At 51.3% G+C, this 16,025-nt stretch overlaps 1 protein-coding gene across 3 annotated transcripts in view; it reads left to right on the forward strand.

The window, feature by feature from the left end:
* CAMK2A (calcium/calmodulin dependent protein kinase II alpha) overlaps positions 1 to 16,025 on the forward strand; it is a 70,110-nt gene extending 54,085 nt beyond the window's left edge. For 2 of the 3 annotated variants that reach the window (XM_030826617.1, XM_030826624.1), the window contains 4 exons: positions 4,227 to 4,302; positions 7,309 to 7,403; positions 12,325 to 12,553; positions 12,830 to 16,025. In XM_030826617.1, the coding sequence (XP_030682477.1) occupies positions 4,227 to 4,302; positions 7,309 to 7,403; positions 12,325 to 12,553; positions 12,830 to 12,833 (404 nt within the window). In that variant the 3' untranslated portion in view covers positions 12,834 to 16,025. The remainder of the gene's footprint in view (positions 1 to 4,226; positions 4,303 to 7,308; positions 7,404 to 12,324; positions 12,554 to 12,829) is intronic. The other variant, XR_004033086.1, reaches the window with a different exon arrangement.

The following is a 16,025-nucleotide window of genomic DNA, read 5'->3' on the forward strand; positions in this document are numbered from 1 at the left end:
CCTCCTGATTCGCTCCATGAAAAATTAATTTCCTCTCCAACTAAAGAGTTACCTCTGCCTCGGGCAGAGACATTCTGGGAAGTATCAGTCAGGAATGCTGATCCTGTCTCAGTCTTAGCATGCTGTATGATCTTGAGAGAGTGTCTTAACCTCACTGGGGTCTGGGCTTTCCCATCTGTAGGGGAGCATTCTCGGATTGTCTGGGTGAACAGCTGGCAGATGAGAAACGCCAGTGGTTGCTACTAAGCAGCTGCTGAATGAACACAGCAATGGGGCTGCTGAGGGCATGGTAGAGGCCCAGAATCAGAGTGGACTTTCCAGATGTAAGAAGCACCAGGCCCCCAGATCTTCTGTCCCACAGAACAAAGCTAGGGAGATTCCTGCCCACTAGGGTTTATTGTTGGTAACTTGGTGTCCCGAGTAGCTGGAGACACAGCCAAGTCAGGCACTGTCTCAGACTACATTAATGGAGGTATAATATCCAGAATTAGGGAGGGGGTAGAGAGTGCTACCCCAGACCTGATATTCTGCATTATTCAGGCCACACCTGAGATTGTATGCGCATACTCAGAGAGGTATCTAGACAGCTCCAGGACTCTCAAGGATTAAATGGCCAGCTTGAGTCAGTACCACAACCTGGAGGCCTTCAGCTCTGAGAAGAGAAGACTAGGCATAGAGGCTGGGGAAGCAGGTGTTCACTTCAGGGCCCCAGAAGGCAGAAAGAAGACAAGAACTGTATCTAGGGGGTTTCGGAAGGACAGATTTCAACTTGAAAGGAGAAGGAAGTGAAAATAGCCAGAGCCGTCCAACAGTGCAGCCAGCTTCCCGGCAGCCCACAAGCCCCGGGTTCCAACCAGAGCCACACCCCCTCATACCAGGCTGCAGGGAAATATCCCTGCCCTGACTAGAGACTCCAGGATGTCCTCAGGAGGAAGTTCCAATTCAGAGATTCCCAGATGATAATAACCACACTCTCATTTCCCAAGAGCCAGGCACGGTGCTAACTTCTTTACATAATGCAGCATCCTTTACATAAGTGCTTTGATCTAAAGGACTCGGAGCAGCAACTGGCTCTCTGTGAGGACCATGTACATGTTAGCTATTTCTATTGACATATTCTTAACTCAATCCTTAGAACAACTCTACAAGGTAAGTACTATTAGTATCTTCATTATACCTACAGGGAAACTGAGGCACTGGAACTTCCCTTGCCCAAGGGAACAGCTAGTAAGTAAATGGCAGAGCCAGAATCCAAAGCCAGGGACTCTGGCTCCAGAATCCGTGCCCTCAGCCACTGTGCTAGACTCTCTGAGGTGGCAGGGAGAAGCAGACCTCAGGAAACAGGCATTGAGCACAGGCTCCTGGAACGGTGAGCCAGAAGGGTCTTAAAGTCCATGCAGAGAAGGCAAGGAGAGTGACTCAGGTCCCACATCAGGAGCACATGGGTTTGCTCTGGTTGTCACCCCTGATTCCATGTGGGAGTGGCAAGAAAGAGGTAGCTCTGGACTGGGCGCAGTGGCTCACGCCTGTAATCCCAGCACTTTGAGGCCAAGGCGGGCGGATCACCTGAGGTCAGGAGCTCGTGACCAGCCTGGCCAACGTGGTGAAACCTCGTCTCCACTACAAATACAAAAATTAGCTGGGTGTGGTGGTGCATGCCTCTAATCCCAGCTACTCAGGAGGCTGAGGCAGGAGAATCGCTTGAACTCACTAGGGGAAAGTTGCAGTGAGCTGTGATCGCACCACTGCACTCCTGCCTGGGCAATGCAGAGAGACCCCATCTCAAAAAAAACAAAAAACAAAAAACAAACAAACAAAAGAGGTGACTGACTGGGCTAGGCTTCTTCCCACACTCAATCTCCAGCTTCTGGGAAGGAGGGCACAGTGATCAGGAAGCCAGGTTCTGGGTGTCCTAGGGACAGTGGCTACCAGGCAACTTGGGCAAGTCCAAGGGGCAGGACGAAGACAGCAGTCCAGACTCTGGTTTGGTCCCATTCACTTATTCATTCATTCATTCATTCATTCATTCACTCAACACGTATGTATTGAGTGCTGCCTCTGCCCCAGCCCCAGGAAAGTCCCCAGAGAGAGGTGCAGCAACACCTGTGTGACCCGGTGGCACTCATGGTCTAAAAATGGACTCATTCTCAGCCCAGGTGATTCTGACTGGAGCCAGGAGAGAGAAGGGAATTAGCTGTTCACAGTGGTGGCTGACATTGAATGATCACTGCTACATCTACCATGTGCCAAGGGCGGTGCTGGGTGTGGTGTGGGAGAATGTGACGGGCTTTAGAGCTGCAAACTCTGATTAGGGTCCCAGCTCCACTGGAGCTAATTATTTAGCTTCTTTCACCTTCAGTTTGCTCATCTGTGATGTGGAAGTAAAGTTGTGCTGTAAGGCTCTGGAACTTGGTAGACTAAGCACATAGCACATGGCCTGGTACACTTATTCATTCATTCAGTGATAAAGGCCTATGGGGCCAAGCCTGTTCCAGGCTCCAGGACGCAGTGAGCAAGGGATGTCACAGCCCAGCCCCGATGAGCTCACCTACGAGTTGGGGCATAGATAAAGCATTCGGGCAAAACAATTGCCTGAGGTTAGTGTTAGGACAGGCAGTGAGCTGGGGCCTCAGGGGCCTATGGAAAAGGCCCTGGGCGAGGAGCCAGGCTCTCCACCTGGTATGTGCCATGTCCTTGGGCAAATCACAACCCCCTCACTGGGCCTCAGTTTCCCTAAAGTTTGATAAGGAGGCTCTGGCCTCCGAGGGTTCTTCTAACCTGGATGTTCTATGATTCTGTGTCCTCTGGGCCTGAGGTGAGCTCCTGTGTGGGGTGGCATGGTGTGGGCAGCCGGTGAGGACAGGGCTGTGGGGGGGGCCTCTGCTGGGCTTGGGCTCCCTCCCAGGCTTCCAGACTGAAAAATGCTGAGGCCAGATCTGAGCTTGCAATCCTGGCAATGTGTTCATCTATTCGCCTGAGACGGCTCCAGTGGGCCAATGAGCTGGCCAGGTTTAAAGCCAAGCTTAAGCCTGTGGAAGGAGGGAAAGGGGCCTGCCTCTGGGAGATGGAGCAAGGCTTCTGTTAGGCTCTGCCAGGAGCCAGGACACCTGGCTTCAAATTCCTCCATCACTGAGGCTCAGTCACCTCGTATGTGAAGTGGGAGGAAGCTGACCTTGCCTACCTCCCAGGGTATTAGTGAAGAGCAGAGAGGCAACCCCTGGCAGGGGCCTAGGGAGGCAGGACATGGTCGCACTTACGAGGTGCAGCCACTATGTGCCACGCTTTGGCCAATGCTTTGTGTACATCACATCATCCTACCCTCATAACAACCCTCGGAGAACACTATCATCTCCATTTGACAGACCTTCAAACCACCCTGTGGCCCGCAGTTGTACAGCTTGAGGACCTGGACAGTCATTTAAATGAACATCTGTCTAAGCTGAAGCCTGGATTCTGCCCACTATGTATTTGGCTCTGAATGAATGAGAGGTGGTGGTGTCTCCATTTTACAGATGGGACAACTGAGGCTCAGAACATCACACATCTAATAAGACAGCTATCTAACTCCACCAGAAAGACCAGCTGTTTGTGGCGTTTCAGTGGCAGATAGGGAAGGGCCAGGTCTCAGCAAATGGGATTCATTATGCCTAGAAAGTTCTGGACAGCTCAGTGCCTAATTCCTATCGGCACCCAAATACAGCAAGAAGCTCATCGAGGCTCAAGGGATGCGTATACCCTAAGATTTTTCTTAGTGGTCCTGGTTTTGGCCATAAGAAAGCCCCTGGCTCATGGCTATCAGTGACAGTGCCACAGTTGATCCTGTTTTGATTTACATGGCAAAGCAAAGGTGGTAGGAATAAGTATTTGGGAGCCAAGACCTGTATTTACATCAGGCGTAGAGTCAGAATGTCCATCATGTATTAGAGGCAAAGACCGCCAGAGACACTGGCTCTGGCCTTTGTAGTCGAGGAACTTTCACACCTTTTTTTTTTTGCCTTTCTGGGCCTCAGTTTCTCCTGTGGAATGGGGGTGATGATGCTTAGCCCCCAGCAGCAATGCGAGGATAAATGAGATCATCTGCATGAGGTCTTCAGGTCCCAGCACAGAGTCTGGCACATGATAAGGACTCAAGAAATGGTAGTTGGTGCTTCATTACCATCACTATTATTATTATTATTATTATTATTATTATTATTATTATTTCTGTGTCCCCTTCTGCCTTACAGTGCGGAAACAGGAAATTATAAAAGTGACAGAGCAGCTGATTGAAGCCATAAGCAATGGAGATTTTGAGTCCTACACGTGAGTCAGCTGGGCTCATTCTGCATGTCCTGCCTGGATTGTTGTTCAGGGGGTACCGATGGCTCACTTTGGGGGTCCTTGTCTCCGATCCTCATCCACTCACTTTGCATGTGCTGTGAATCGGGCTGAACTCATATTTCTATTTTGCATCCGGACTTGATGCTTCTATTGAGCTTTCCGTTCGAGACACTGCTCTATATGTCAGTCCTCCTCCTCTTCCTATCCTTCCTCCTCCTCACATCTTGTTCCCTGGGAGGAACTCCAACAAAACTCCCTTGCTTCCCCAAGGAAAGAGGGGGTGGACAGCATCACAGCATGGGCCTCCTCAGGAGATGAGCTGAGAAGGTGGGAAGGGAGGCACGTTCCCTTCATTCCTGCCCAATAGGCCTGGGTGCTCACCCTAGACTCCCTTGGACCTCTGACCTCAGATGGGCAGGAGCAGGCAGGATCCACAAGGCGCATCCCTTCAGTGAGCAGGCATGAGCAGAAGTAATTCTAAGCAGAATCTGAACTCCTCTGAGAAATAAGGCAGCTTGCACAAAAATAACATAAAATGAGACATCCCATACACACCTGGACTTGCCTCTGGATGGGCAGCTCTGTGTGCAGGGGCTGAGCCGGAGCACCCTGTGCTGCTCACTCACACCTTTCCTGGCCTGACCCAGAAACAAACTTCACTTGGGCCCTCAGCTGGCCCCAGGCAGAGCAAATATTTTGGGCTTAGTCCTCAATATTTTGGCCAGTGCTGACAAGGCCTAGGCCTGGAGACCAGACATACACTTTTTGGAGGACAAAGACTGCCAACCAAGGCAGAGTTATTTTTTCCCGTTGGGTTAAAGTGAGTTGGGCATAACCTGGCTGGGGTTTGCTCCTTGGGCAGCCTGTTCCTGATTTCCAGTGTACCCAGAGCTGAAGTTTGCCTCTCAAAGGCTTGGCAGACCAGGTGCATTCTGTTTTTTCTTTTTCTTTTTCTTTTTTTTTTTTTGAGATGGAGTCTCGCTCTGTCACCCAGGCTATAGTGCAGTGGCACGATCTTGGCTCACTGCAACCTCCATCTCCCGGGTTCAAGCGATTCTCCTGCCTCAGCCTCCTGAGTAGCTGCGATTACTGGTGCACGCCACCACGCCCAGCTAATTTTTGTATTTTTAGTAGAGACGGGGTTTCACCATGTTGGTCAGGCTGGTCTCGAACTCCTGACCTCATGATCCACCCACCTCGGCCTCCCAAAGTGCTGGGATTATAGGCGTGAGCCACCGCACCTGGACTGCCAGGTGCATTCTAATTGTGGGAGAGTTTTCAGCAGCAGCAGGTGGCAAAGCCCTCTAGAAGGTCACTGGCTTCCTCTGGAAGAACAAGGTGCTTAGAAGATGCATGTGCGGAATTGAGGGTGATGTGTACATATGTGTATGCATGCACTTGTACACATGTGTGCATGTTTGAGACTGTGCACAAGGAGGTTGCGCAGGTGCGTGTGCATGTATATACCTGAGCGTTGCATAAAAGCATGGAAATAGTCTGTTAAGCTGGTCTTGCAGCCAGTTCTAGAAAGAATGGACTTGGAATGTATCATGCCAGTGGCTCTGGAAGGACACAGCCAGGGAGTGAAGGAAAGAGAGGTGGCCCCTGTGGTCCGCAAGCTCCTCAGTGGCACTTCTGGGGGTCCTGGGGAACCCCTCCCAGCTATGTGATGTCACCTCCTCTGACATCTGCATCCTGCTCTAGGTTCTGACCCCTTGCCATGACCTTTGGGGTCCAGGATGCCCTGTGTAACCTTGAACATGTTCCTTCATCTCTCTGAGCCTCAGTTTCCCCATATGTACAATGGAGTTGGGGCAGATGGCCTCCAAGTCCCTTCACTCTAGGAGGCAGGAACACCCAGGTGCCTCCAGGGTTGGGGCTTCTTCAGTGGGGGCGCTCAGTCTCCCACATGTCCAGACCCCCACTCTTGGGGGATTCTGGAGCTGGAAGGGTCCTGGGCATCCCGTTTGGTCTGAGCACAGTCCCCCAGCCCCTGGCTTAAGCCATCTGGAGAATTTGGGGTCATGAGTAGAGAAGCAAGTTGTCTGGGGTCACCCAAACAGACAGGACAGAGCAGGGACAGTGCACCCTGCGAATGCTTTCTCCAGCTCAGACAGTGCTGGGCCTGACACTTTCTCCTGGGTGTCTCCAATTCTACCCTGGGTTGGGAGCTTTGCTTGTCCTGGGACATTTCCTGCCCCTGGCTTCATTGCTATTGTCACAGGGGTCCATGTTATACCACGAAAGGTCCCACAGACCTGGAGATGGGAAAGACAGCTTGTTCCCTTCCCCTGCCTGGCTGCCAGGATCTCCCAGAAGACTAAGACCTGGAAGGGAACAACAGCTGAAAGTACACAGCCTCCGTCATGCCCTGTGCTTCTCCTCCCAGATATTACCTCATCTAATGCTATTTTTCTCATCTTACAGAAGAGGAAACTGAGGCTCACAGCCAAGGCTGCTGTTAACAATAGGCCACCTTTGTTCAAATTAGCAAAACTCGCCCCTTCCAGGTATATACCTGGCTTGATGAGCAGAAGTCACTTTTATGTGAAGGAAAAGGCAGTGTCCCCCATCCCGACCCCACAGGAAGACAAATTAGAAAAAGCCCCCTCTGGATCCACTGCCCTGAACCAGGAAGTACAATTTGGAGAGTAGACAGCAGGCTGAATTTCCTCCTCTCTAGCACCTTTAGTGCACTGCACAGCCCTGCACACCATTCATGGTGCTCTTGCTTAAAGGGGTTAAGCCACTTGCTTGGGGTCTCATAGCCACTGGCAGAGCCAGGGCCTGAACCCAGGCTTCCTGGATCTAGATGGCACCAACCAGTCAGTGATATCCCATACTTTATAGCTTGCAAGCCCCTTCCCATCTACTAACTTCAATGATCCTGTGAGGTAGGTGCAATCATTCCTATTTCACAGGCTCACCCTCCAAAGGTCCAATGAGAAGCTGCCCCAGTCCCTCTTCCCTCTGGCTTCTTTCCCCCAGGAAGATGTGCGACCCTGGCATGACAGCCTTCGAACCTGAGGCCCTGGGGAACCTGGTTGAGGGCCTGGACTTCCATCGATTCTATTTTGAAAACCGTGAGCAATTCCTTCTCTCTGTGGTGCCTGTTGTCTGCTCTCGTTCCATGTCCTGCTGGATGGCACAGCAGGGTGACGGGCAGGGCCCCAGGGGCGGCTCAGGAGCCAGTGAAGAGGAAGCTCCCGTGTGGACTGGGGTTGGTACCCTCTTGGTTCCCTCTCCTAACCCTGGCCCATCGACTACCAGCTGCCCCTCCTGTGGTTGAAGATGGGGGGGCAGGCGAGGTCCCAGAGACCAGGGACACACAGGACAAGCCCTCCCAGGCCTCTCCTGCCCATGACCCTGGGAGAGGCCTGGGGAGGGCCTTGATTCCCATATTATAGATAAGGGAGGCTTCCCACTGGCACACACACCCGAGTTACAGTCATCTTGATGCCTGGGGCCATCCCAGCTGCCCAGCTGGTCACAAGCTGGCTGGTGGGTTGTTATGTAAGTGCCCTCTGTGGGTGGGCAGTTTGGGAAAGAGGAAGACAGACAGCTCACACTGCTGTGCCCCTGCCTGTTTGTCTAGGTCTCTGTCCTGCATGTCTGTCCTTCCTGGGCCTCTCCTTTGCAGGAGGGACCTTGGCAGCTTTGCAACCAGGAGCTTCAGGGGGTTGAGGCTGGGCCTGACCCAGGGTGCTTTCTGCCTGTGTCTGTGTTTCCCTAGGCTGGGGGTCAGATAGGGATGAACAAAAACACACACAGGTTAGAATCATACAGCTTAGGACAGGGAGGAAGGACCTAAGAAGTGGTATATCCAGGGTCCCCCAAATTAAGGGCGTGTACCACTGAGGCTACACAGTGATTTCCGGTGTATGTGGGCACCACTTAAAACAGCATGAGTTTACACAGTGAGAGAGCTCTTTCCTTCTTAATTCTCTTTCAATACTCTGGCTCCATCAAGGGGAAAGGCTCTGCTGGGTGCTAGCCTGTTTTCAACACCTTTCTGCCACTTTGTAATTTCCCTCTTTATCAAAGAGAAAGCAAATCTCAGATCTCTTTCAGGCAGGAGCATGGTGCAAGGATTATGTAACTTTCTTTCATTTTCACAGGCCTTATTATTAGAACTTTATTCATGATACTGATTGTTCATTAATGATTATGTCAATAAGTTTTCTTTTAAAATAAATCTATAGCCGGGCATAGTGGCTCACGCATGTAATCCCAGCACTTTGGGAGGATGAGGCAGGCAGATAACTTGAGGTCAGGAGTTTGAGACCAGCCTGGCCAATGTGGTGAAACCCCATCTCTACTAAAAATACAAAAATTAGCTGGCCGTGGTGGTGGGTGACTGTAATCCCAGCTGCTCAGGAGGCTGAGGCTGCAATGAGACAAGATCACACCACTGCAATCCAGCCTGGGCGACACAGCAAGATTCAATCTCCACAAAAAAAAAAACCACAAAAAACCTATAGAAATTAGTAATGTGAATCAATTCAGGAAAATCCTTTTTTTTTTTTTTTTTTTTTTTTTTTTTTTTTTTTTTTGACTGAGTCTCACTCTTGCCTAGGCTGAAGTGCAGTGGCACGATCTTGGCTCACTGCAACCTCCGCCTCTTGGGTTCAAGCAATTCTCCTGCCTCAGCCTCCTGAGTAGCTGGGATTACAGGTGCCCACCACCACACCCAGCTAATTTTTATATTTTTAGTAGAGACAGGGTTTCACCATGTTGACCAGGCTGGTCTCAAGCTCCAGACCTCAGGTGATCCGCCTGCCTCAGCCTCCCAAAGTGCTGGGATTACAGGTGTGAGCCACCAAGCCCGCCCCAGGAAATACTTTAAGGAAGCACGTACAGTGGCACTTGTGAATGGCAAAAATAACAAAGAAGGTACTTCAGTGACTGAAGTAGGATCTAGTCCAGCTCTTCATCGTACAGAGGGGAAACTGAGACTCAGAGAGAAGTGACTTGTCTAAAGGAACCCAGGAAGCCGGTGGCAGAACCCAGACCTGACTCACCCCAGTGCCCTTTCCCTTCCCTGTAGCACCTGCTGTATCTGCACATTAGCAAACCCCACTGGGACTGACACTCCTACCCTGGCTTGCACCCTCTCTGACTGAACTTTGCAGAGTACAGAGGCCAAGGACACCCTCCAAAAATCTGTGAAGAAGAAAACAATATCTTCCTTTAATAAATCAAATGAATTCTCCAAGGCTAACAAGGAAGATTGAATTTTCGGCCGGGTGCGGTGGCTCACACCTGTAATCCCAGCACTTTGGGAGGTTGAGATGGGAGGATCACCTGAGGTCAGGAGTTCGAGACCAGTCTGGCCAACATGGTGAAACCCCATCTCTACTAAAAATACAAAAATTAGCCAGGTATGGTGGTGCACACCTGTAATCTCAGCTACTCGGGAGGCTGAGGTACAAGAATCACTTGAACCTGGGAGGCACAGGTTTCAGTAAGCTGAGATCATGCCACTGCACTCCAGCCTGGGCAACAGAGCAAGACTCCATCTAAAATAATAATAATAATAAAAATTGAATTCTCATGCAAGGAGAGGTAGCTGGACCCCATACGTCCCTGTCACCCTGGAGCTCCCTTACTGATCACGGTAGCCACCATCCTACAGTCTGTCCTCTGGGGGCACTGGTCCCCCAGTGTGAACTTACAATCCCCACAAAGCAGGGACCAGGCTAAGGCCCAACTGTAAAGGCTCAGGGATGGCAAAATTGAAATAATCACAGAGAGGAAGCCATGCGGCCCTCGGCCTGCCTGTGTTCAGTGGGCCCCATCTTAGTGCTGGCCCCCAGACTCCAGGCTTAAACATCAGCTCACCTCCAAGGTAGAACCCACAAGCACAGACCCAGAGTAACTGCTCACTCCCGGCCAAGTTCCACCCTCCAGGGCCCTATTTTTTCCTGTTGAGGACTTGGTTCTCTCCCACCCTATGCACAAGGGTAGATATTGGAAGCCGCCTGTCTTTTCAAAAGACACCATGTCAGGTGGCGTTTCTTTACAAATGCCTCCTAGGACTCCAGCCCTTGCTGACTGCAGCAAGGCTCAGTGCTCCCAGTAATGCTAAGCTCTGTTTGTCCCTTCTGGGATTGTTCTAGATTGTTCTAACCCAGTCTCACTTGGAAACTGACTTTTTTTTTTTAAATTTTATCTATCCATTATCTCTCTCTCTCTGTCGCTCTCTCTCTCTCTCTCCCTACCTACCAGGTTATGAGACTGGCTATTTTTCATATTTTTTGTAGAGACAGGGTTTCACCTTTTTGCCCAGGCTGGTCTCAAACTCCTGGGCTCACGCAATCCACCTGCCTCAGTCTCCTAAACTGTTGGAATTACAGGAGTGAGCCACCGCTCCCGGATGAAACTGACTTCTTTTAGATTCCACTACATTGTTTTCAGGAATTAGCCCAGCTTGGGACGAGTCATATTGCTTCTCTGGACCTGAGTTTGCATATCTGTGGAATGGATATGTTGGTCTTGTATGCCTCCAGCCCTGAATGCTGTCAGGGACGCTTACAGAGCCCTCCTCAGATTCTATAGTTGGGCTGCTGGGTGACCTCTGACCTCTGAGGTCACTCCCAAGTCTATGACGTTGAAACCCTACATTCTGTGTGTCTGAGAGCCCAAATTCGAAGTCTGTTATTCTATGGTGCCTAAGACTTGGTGATTTTAACTCCTTATTCAAAGCCTGGGTGTAGCGTGCTTCTGATATTAGGGGATGGTTGTTATTGGATATTTTCTGCAATCCTGAAAAAAGACATTTTACATTTTTCAGGATATAAGTGGCTCACAAACCTGGCTTGGCACCAGGATCAAGCGGTAGGGAAGGAGAAGGGAGATTTTTAATGTTAGAGATTCTTGAACTGGGCTCTCTAAGGGTGGGGTTGGGGAAGCTGTGTTTTAAGTCAGCGCCTCACATGATTCAGACCTATATTTGGGCTACACAAAGGGAAGGGCTCCTCTCAAGCCCGAGATACAGATCACCACTGTTCAACCCCTCCCTGGGTCATTGTCTTTCTATGCTTTCATTTTCTATCTTGAGGAAAACATAGAGTTTCTAGAATTAATATAATAGTAGTCCTGGTGATGCCTCATGTTTCATCTGGTGGAAGCTGGTGTCAGGGACTTTGTCAGCCCTCTCATGATTCCAAGAGCTATGCATCTCTCCCTAATGCTGGAAAGCCCCATGACCTCACCCCATGACCACCAATACCATCCTTATCATTTCAAGGTTCTAAGATTCCACAATTCTCATATTCCTCCACATTTCCGCAATTCCGTATATCTACAGTAGAAGTGGCTAACAGGCCCAGGGGCCGTGTCTGAACTGTAGACATGTTTCACTTGGCTTGCATGATGTTTTAAATTTGAATTAGATGCCAATACTAAAAAATGAAGAGTTTTCATATAAAAATTCAGATTTCCAGATTGTCTTGAAAAACCAGGCACGTCAACACTGGTCTCACTCACATGGCAACCACCAGGGAAGCTGTGTGCAGGATGCCCTCTTTAGGTGGGACAAGACATTCTATTTGCCACAGTCCCCATCACTCCCTATTGCCTCCCTGACCCAGAGGCAAAGGGTCAGTTGTCATTTAGCATCTTATACCCAGCTCAGCCCCGGTTGTTTATGTGCCTGCCCGGTACCTGGGGAGATCGGATTTGAGACTGTGCTCACAGCTCATCTGGTTCTAGGATCCTCTAGGCTTATTCCATGTGGCTAACAGTCATGATTCAAACATTCCATTTTCCCATGTTTGATGAATTCTGCATGTCTGAACTCCACTGTATCTAAACTAGGATGTGATGTCCCCATCATCTAGAAGTTCTACCTTGATCCCAGGTAGCTGAGTTCTGCCACAGAGGCCCCTTCCCTGCAAATGAGGCAGGCAGGGCGCCTCCATTGAGAGGGCTGCTGGGAGTGGAGAAAGTGAGACAGGAGGCCCCCAGTTGCATCTCCTCTGCCCCTCCCATCCCCGCCTCCAGTGTGGTCCCGGAACAGCAAGCCCGTGCACACCACCATCCTGAATCCCCACATCCACCTGATGGGCGACGAGTCAGCCTGCATTGCCTACATCCGCATCACGCAGTACCTGGACGCCGGCGGCATCCCACGCACCGCCCAGTCGGAGGAGACCCGCGTCTGGCACCGCCGGGACGGCAAATGGCAGATCGTCCACTTCCACAGATCTGGGGCGCCCTCCGTCCTGCCCCAGTAAGAATCCCTCCTTCCTGCCTCCCAGGGTAATGTAAAGGATGGGAGTGTTGCCCTGGAGGGGGTTATGTCCCGGAAGCTGCTGCCTTCAGCTCTGAAAGGCTGCAGAGTGGGGTGGGAAGACCCCAAGAAGGGGGCCAGGCCTGCAGGTCTGGGGGGAAGAGCTGGGCAGGAGCCACCGGGGACCGCTTGGACTCCATGTAAAGCAGCAGGGTGGGTGGGTTGCTCAAGCAGGAAACGCCATGCCCTGAGAAGCACCCTGTGTGTGTCTTACAGCTGAGGGACCAGGCCGGGGTCGCTGCGTTGCTGTGCCGCAGAGATCCACTCTGTCCGTGGAATGGAGCTGCTGGTTCTCCTAGGTGGATTTTGTTGGAATTCTCCCATCTCATCACTCCACCACTGTCACTTCTGTACCTGCATCAAGAAAACCTGCTTGTTCACAAAAGTCGTCGCAACTTCAGAGCGAACGGCCACATCTCCCCACCTCTCACCCCCACCCTCTCCCCTGCCAGGCTGGGGCTTCCTCAGGCATGGGTGTCCACGGCACTGGCCCCCTCTCCCCAGCCTCAGCTGCTGTCCGCCTGGCCTGTCTTGGGCTGTAGGCTAGAATGCCCGGGCTGTGTGCCCACCAGGGGCTGGGGAGAAGGAGGGGTGGCATGGTGAGGAAGGCAGCATCCGTCCGTCCCTCTCCCAGACCTCTCCTCTTCCAGTGTCCCCGGGGAAGGGCAGATGACACTCCCTTCCCCCTAAGCCAACAGCACTGAAGGAATGGGGAGAAGAGCATATGCCAGGAGCCTCCTGCCTCAAAGTGCTCCCCTAAGTCTCTTCCTCCTGTGCTGACCTCAGGGTGGTCTGACCCTTCCCTCGGTGTGGGGGACGTGGCCCTCTCAGGTGCCCCTACTTGCTTTCTGCTTCCTTCTGGTGAAGTCCACCTCCAACATTAACCTGCCCACCCCGCCCCACCGTCATCCCTGGAGAATTCCAGCTTCGTCGTATCTCAGAGAGGGAATCTAATTGTTTTTGGGGGGCAAAAGAAAGCAACGTTTAGGTATCACGTCTACTTGGACCGCATGCCTTTTTATAGCCAAATTTCTGTGTATTTCGTAAATGGATTTCGCATTAATGGATATTTATGTAATAACTAGACTTCTCAGATTATTGTGAGAAGGGTCAGGTTGGAAGGGGTGTAGGAAGAGGGGTGAGGGGTAGTTTTTTTCTGTTCTAGTTTTTTTTTTTTTTGTCATCTCTGAGGTGGACCTTGTCACCTGTGGTTATTGGGGCCAAGGCGGACTCAGCTCCGGGGAGAAGGGCCTCTCTGCCATTTCGGTCCCAAGGTGAGCTGACACAGGCGTTCCTTTTGGGACTGTGGAAGCATCAGATGCCAGCACTGACTCAGGAACAGCAAGTCAGGGCAGAGAGGAGGAGGGAGGCCGTCAGGATGGAAATATCTGGACTTTTCTTTGCTTCCCTCGCAAACTTGGGTCTTCTCTACCGAACTTCCCAGGATTTCATGTCACCATATCTGTGTGCCGCCCCCAGCACCCCCCACCCACCTCTGGGGGGCCCGTGAGCGTGTGTCTTCATTGCCTCTCTCCCCTTGGCGTCTGATGACCACAGCACAGCACTGGGAATTTCTACTCTTCATGCCTCATCCTGCAGCCTCGGGTTCGCATTCTCTCTTTCTTTTCCTCTTTCCCTCTTTCCCTGGGATTGACTCTGAGTGGAATACCTTGGCACATCCACTAGGATCTACTGTCTGCACTGTTTTCTTTGCATGACTTTATACGCAGTAAGTATGTTGAAAACAAAAAGAAGAAAACACTCAACAAAACCAATCTACATGTTTTGGACTAAAAAAAAAATAGAGGTTGTATTCTCAGTGTCCGACTCGGAATTATGTTGCTGCCTCTCTGTGCTTTTGGCCTCTGTGTGGCCGTGTTTTGCCAGCATGAGATACTGTCCCCTCTGGAGGATTTTAGGGGAGGAAGAGCCACGTCCCCAGGGATTGGAGGAGGCTCCGGTACCCTCGACCCCCCGGGTGTTGGTTGGAGCAGAACTGGTGAGGATATTTGATCCGAGATTTTCTGAGCTCTCCCCGATCACCAGCTGTCTGCTGGGTTCTTTTCTCAAGTCCTGCTGTCCAGGCCCAGGTGAGATCGGCAGCGCCAGGTCTGCAGGCCAGGAGAGATGCTGCTCAGGCCTCCTGGTTTCCAAGCTGGTCCATCACTGGTCTCTGTCCTTGGCAGAGACCTTGCTGCCCAGGCCCAGGGGCAGGCTCTTGGCCTGCCCCAGGCCCAGAGGGCTTCCCAGTAAGGCCCAGTGATCCCATTGTCCCAGGGGCAAAACCACCTGTCCCCCTTGTGAGCTGCCAGTTCCCTACAGCCATCCCCAGTCAAGGGTGAGGGTGTGGCCTTCACCAGGGGCTGCTGCAATTACTGAGCAAGGTCTGAGCTCTTCTTCAGCCTCAGTTTCCTCATTGGTTAAAAGGGTTCTTTGTTCCCATCCAGCCGATGAAGGAGCAAACGTCTGGCTATGTGAAGCCTAATTTACCTGCAGGAATTGGCAGGGATAGTCACTGGCTGGACTCCTGTTTACTTCCAGACCTGGTCAGGCTCCATCCCCTCCCCCACCTGCCCCTGATTCCCCTCTTCGGTGCCTGTCAACTGCTTTTCAGCAGTGGACTGCAGGGGAAAGAGCAGTGATTTGGGGTGAGTAGGCTTCAATTCCCAGCTCTGACCAGACTTGCTGTGTGACCTTGGGCAAGTTCCTTTCCCTCTCTGGAGCTTGGTTTCCCTGCCAGAGGAAACTGAGCTGGAGGAGCCTGAGGTCCTGCCTTTCATTGGCTGACACACCTCCTGTCCACTGTGTCACTCTCCAAGTGCCAGAGAAGAGGCAGATCGCTACCCCAGGCTGAGATGGCCCCCACTGTGAAGGCCACGCCTGTGGGTGGGCAGCCACCTGGTGCCACCACAGGGCACCAGGGATGATCCTGATGCGGCAGGCAGGGGAGACTCACAGAAAAATCTGCCCAGAGCCTACCCTCACCAGACAAACTCTGTGCTCCTCCAAAACATCCTTTAGACGCAAATAATAATAATAAATTTAAAAAAATCCAAACCCAAGTTAAAACCTTGGCTCCAGCAAGAAAACACGTTTACAGGAAAGTGTTCTCCTGGGTTTGTGCCCACCATGGTGCAAATCCTGACCCAAGGCCTCCTGTCTCCCTTCAAAGGGAGACCCTTTTGGGGGATGAGTTTGCCAGACTCCCCGTGCTGGTTTCTTTGTTACTATTTGTTTGGGGTTTTGTTTTAGTTCTTTTTTTCTTTTCTTTTCTTTTTTAAAAATATGTGGCTGTGAACTTGAATGAACACTGCTCAAACTTTCTGCTATTGGGGGGGTGGGATGGGAAGAAGGGGCGTCTGTTTTATTCTTGGTGTTTTCAGTGCAATAAATAGCTACAAACTTCTGTGCA

This window comes from Nomascus leucogenys, chromosome 2, assembly GCF_006542625.1.
Source record: "Nomascus leucogenys isolate Asia chromosome 2, Asia_NLE_v1, whole genome shotgun sequence".
Lineage (NCBI taxonomy): Eukaryota > Metazoa > Chordata > Mammalia > Primates > Hylobatidae > Nomascus > Nomascus leucogenys.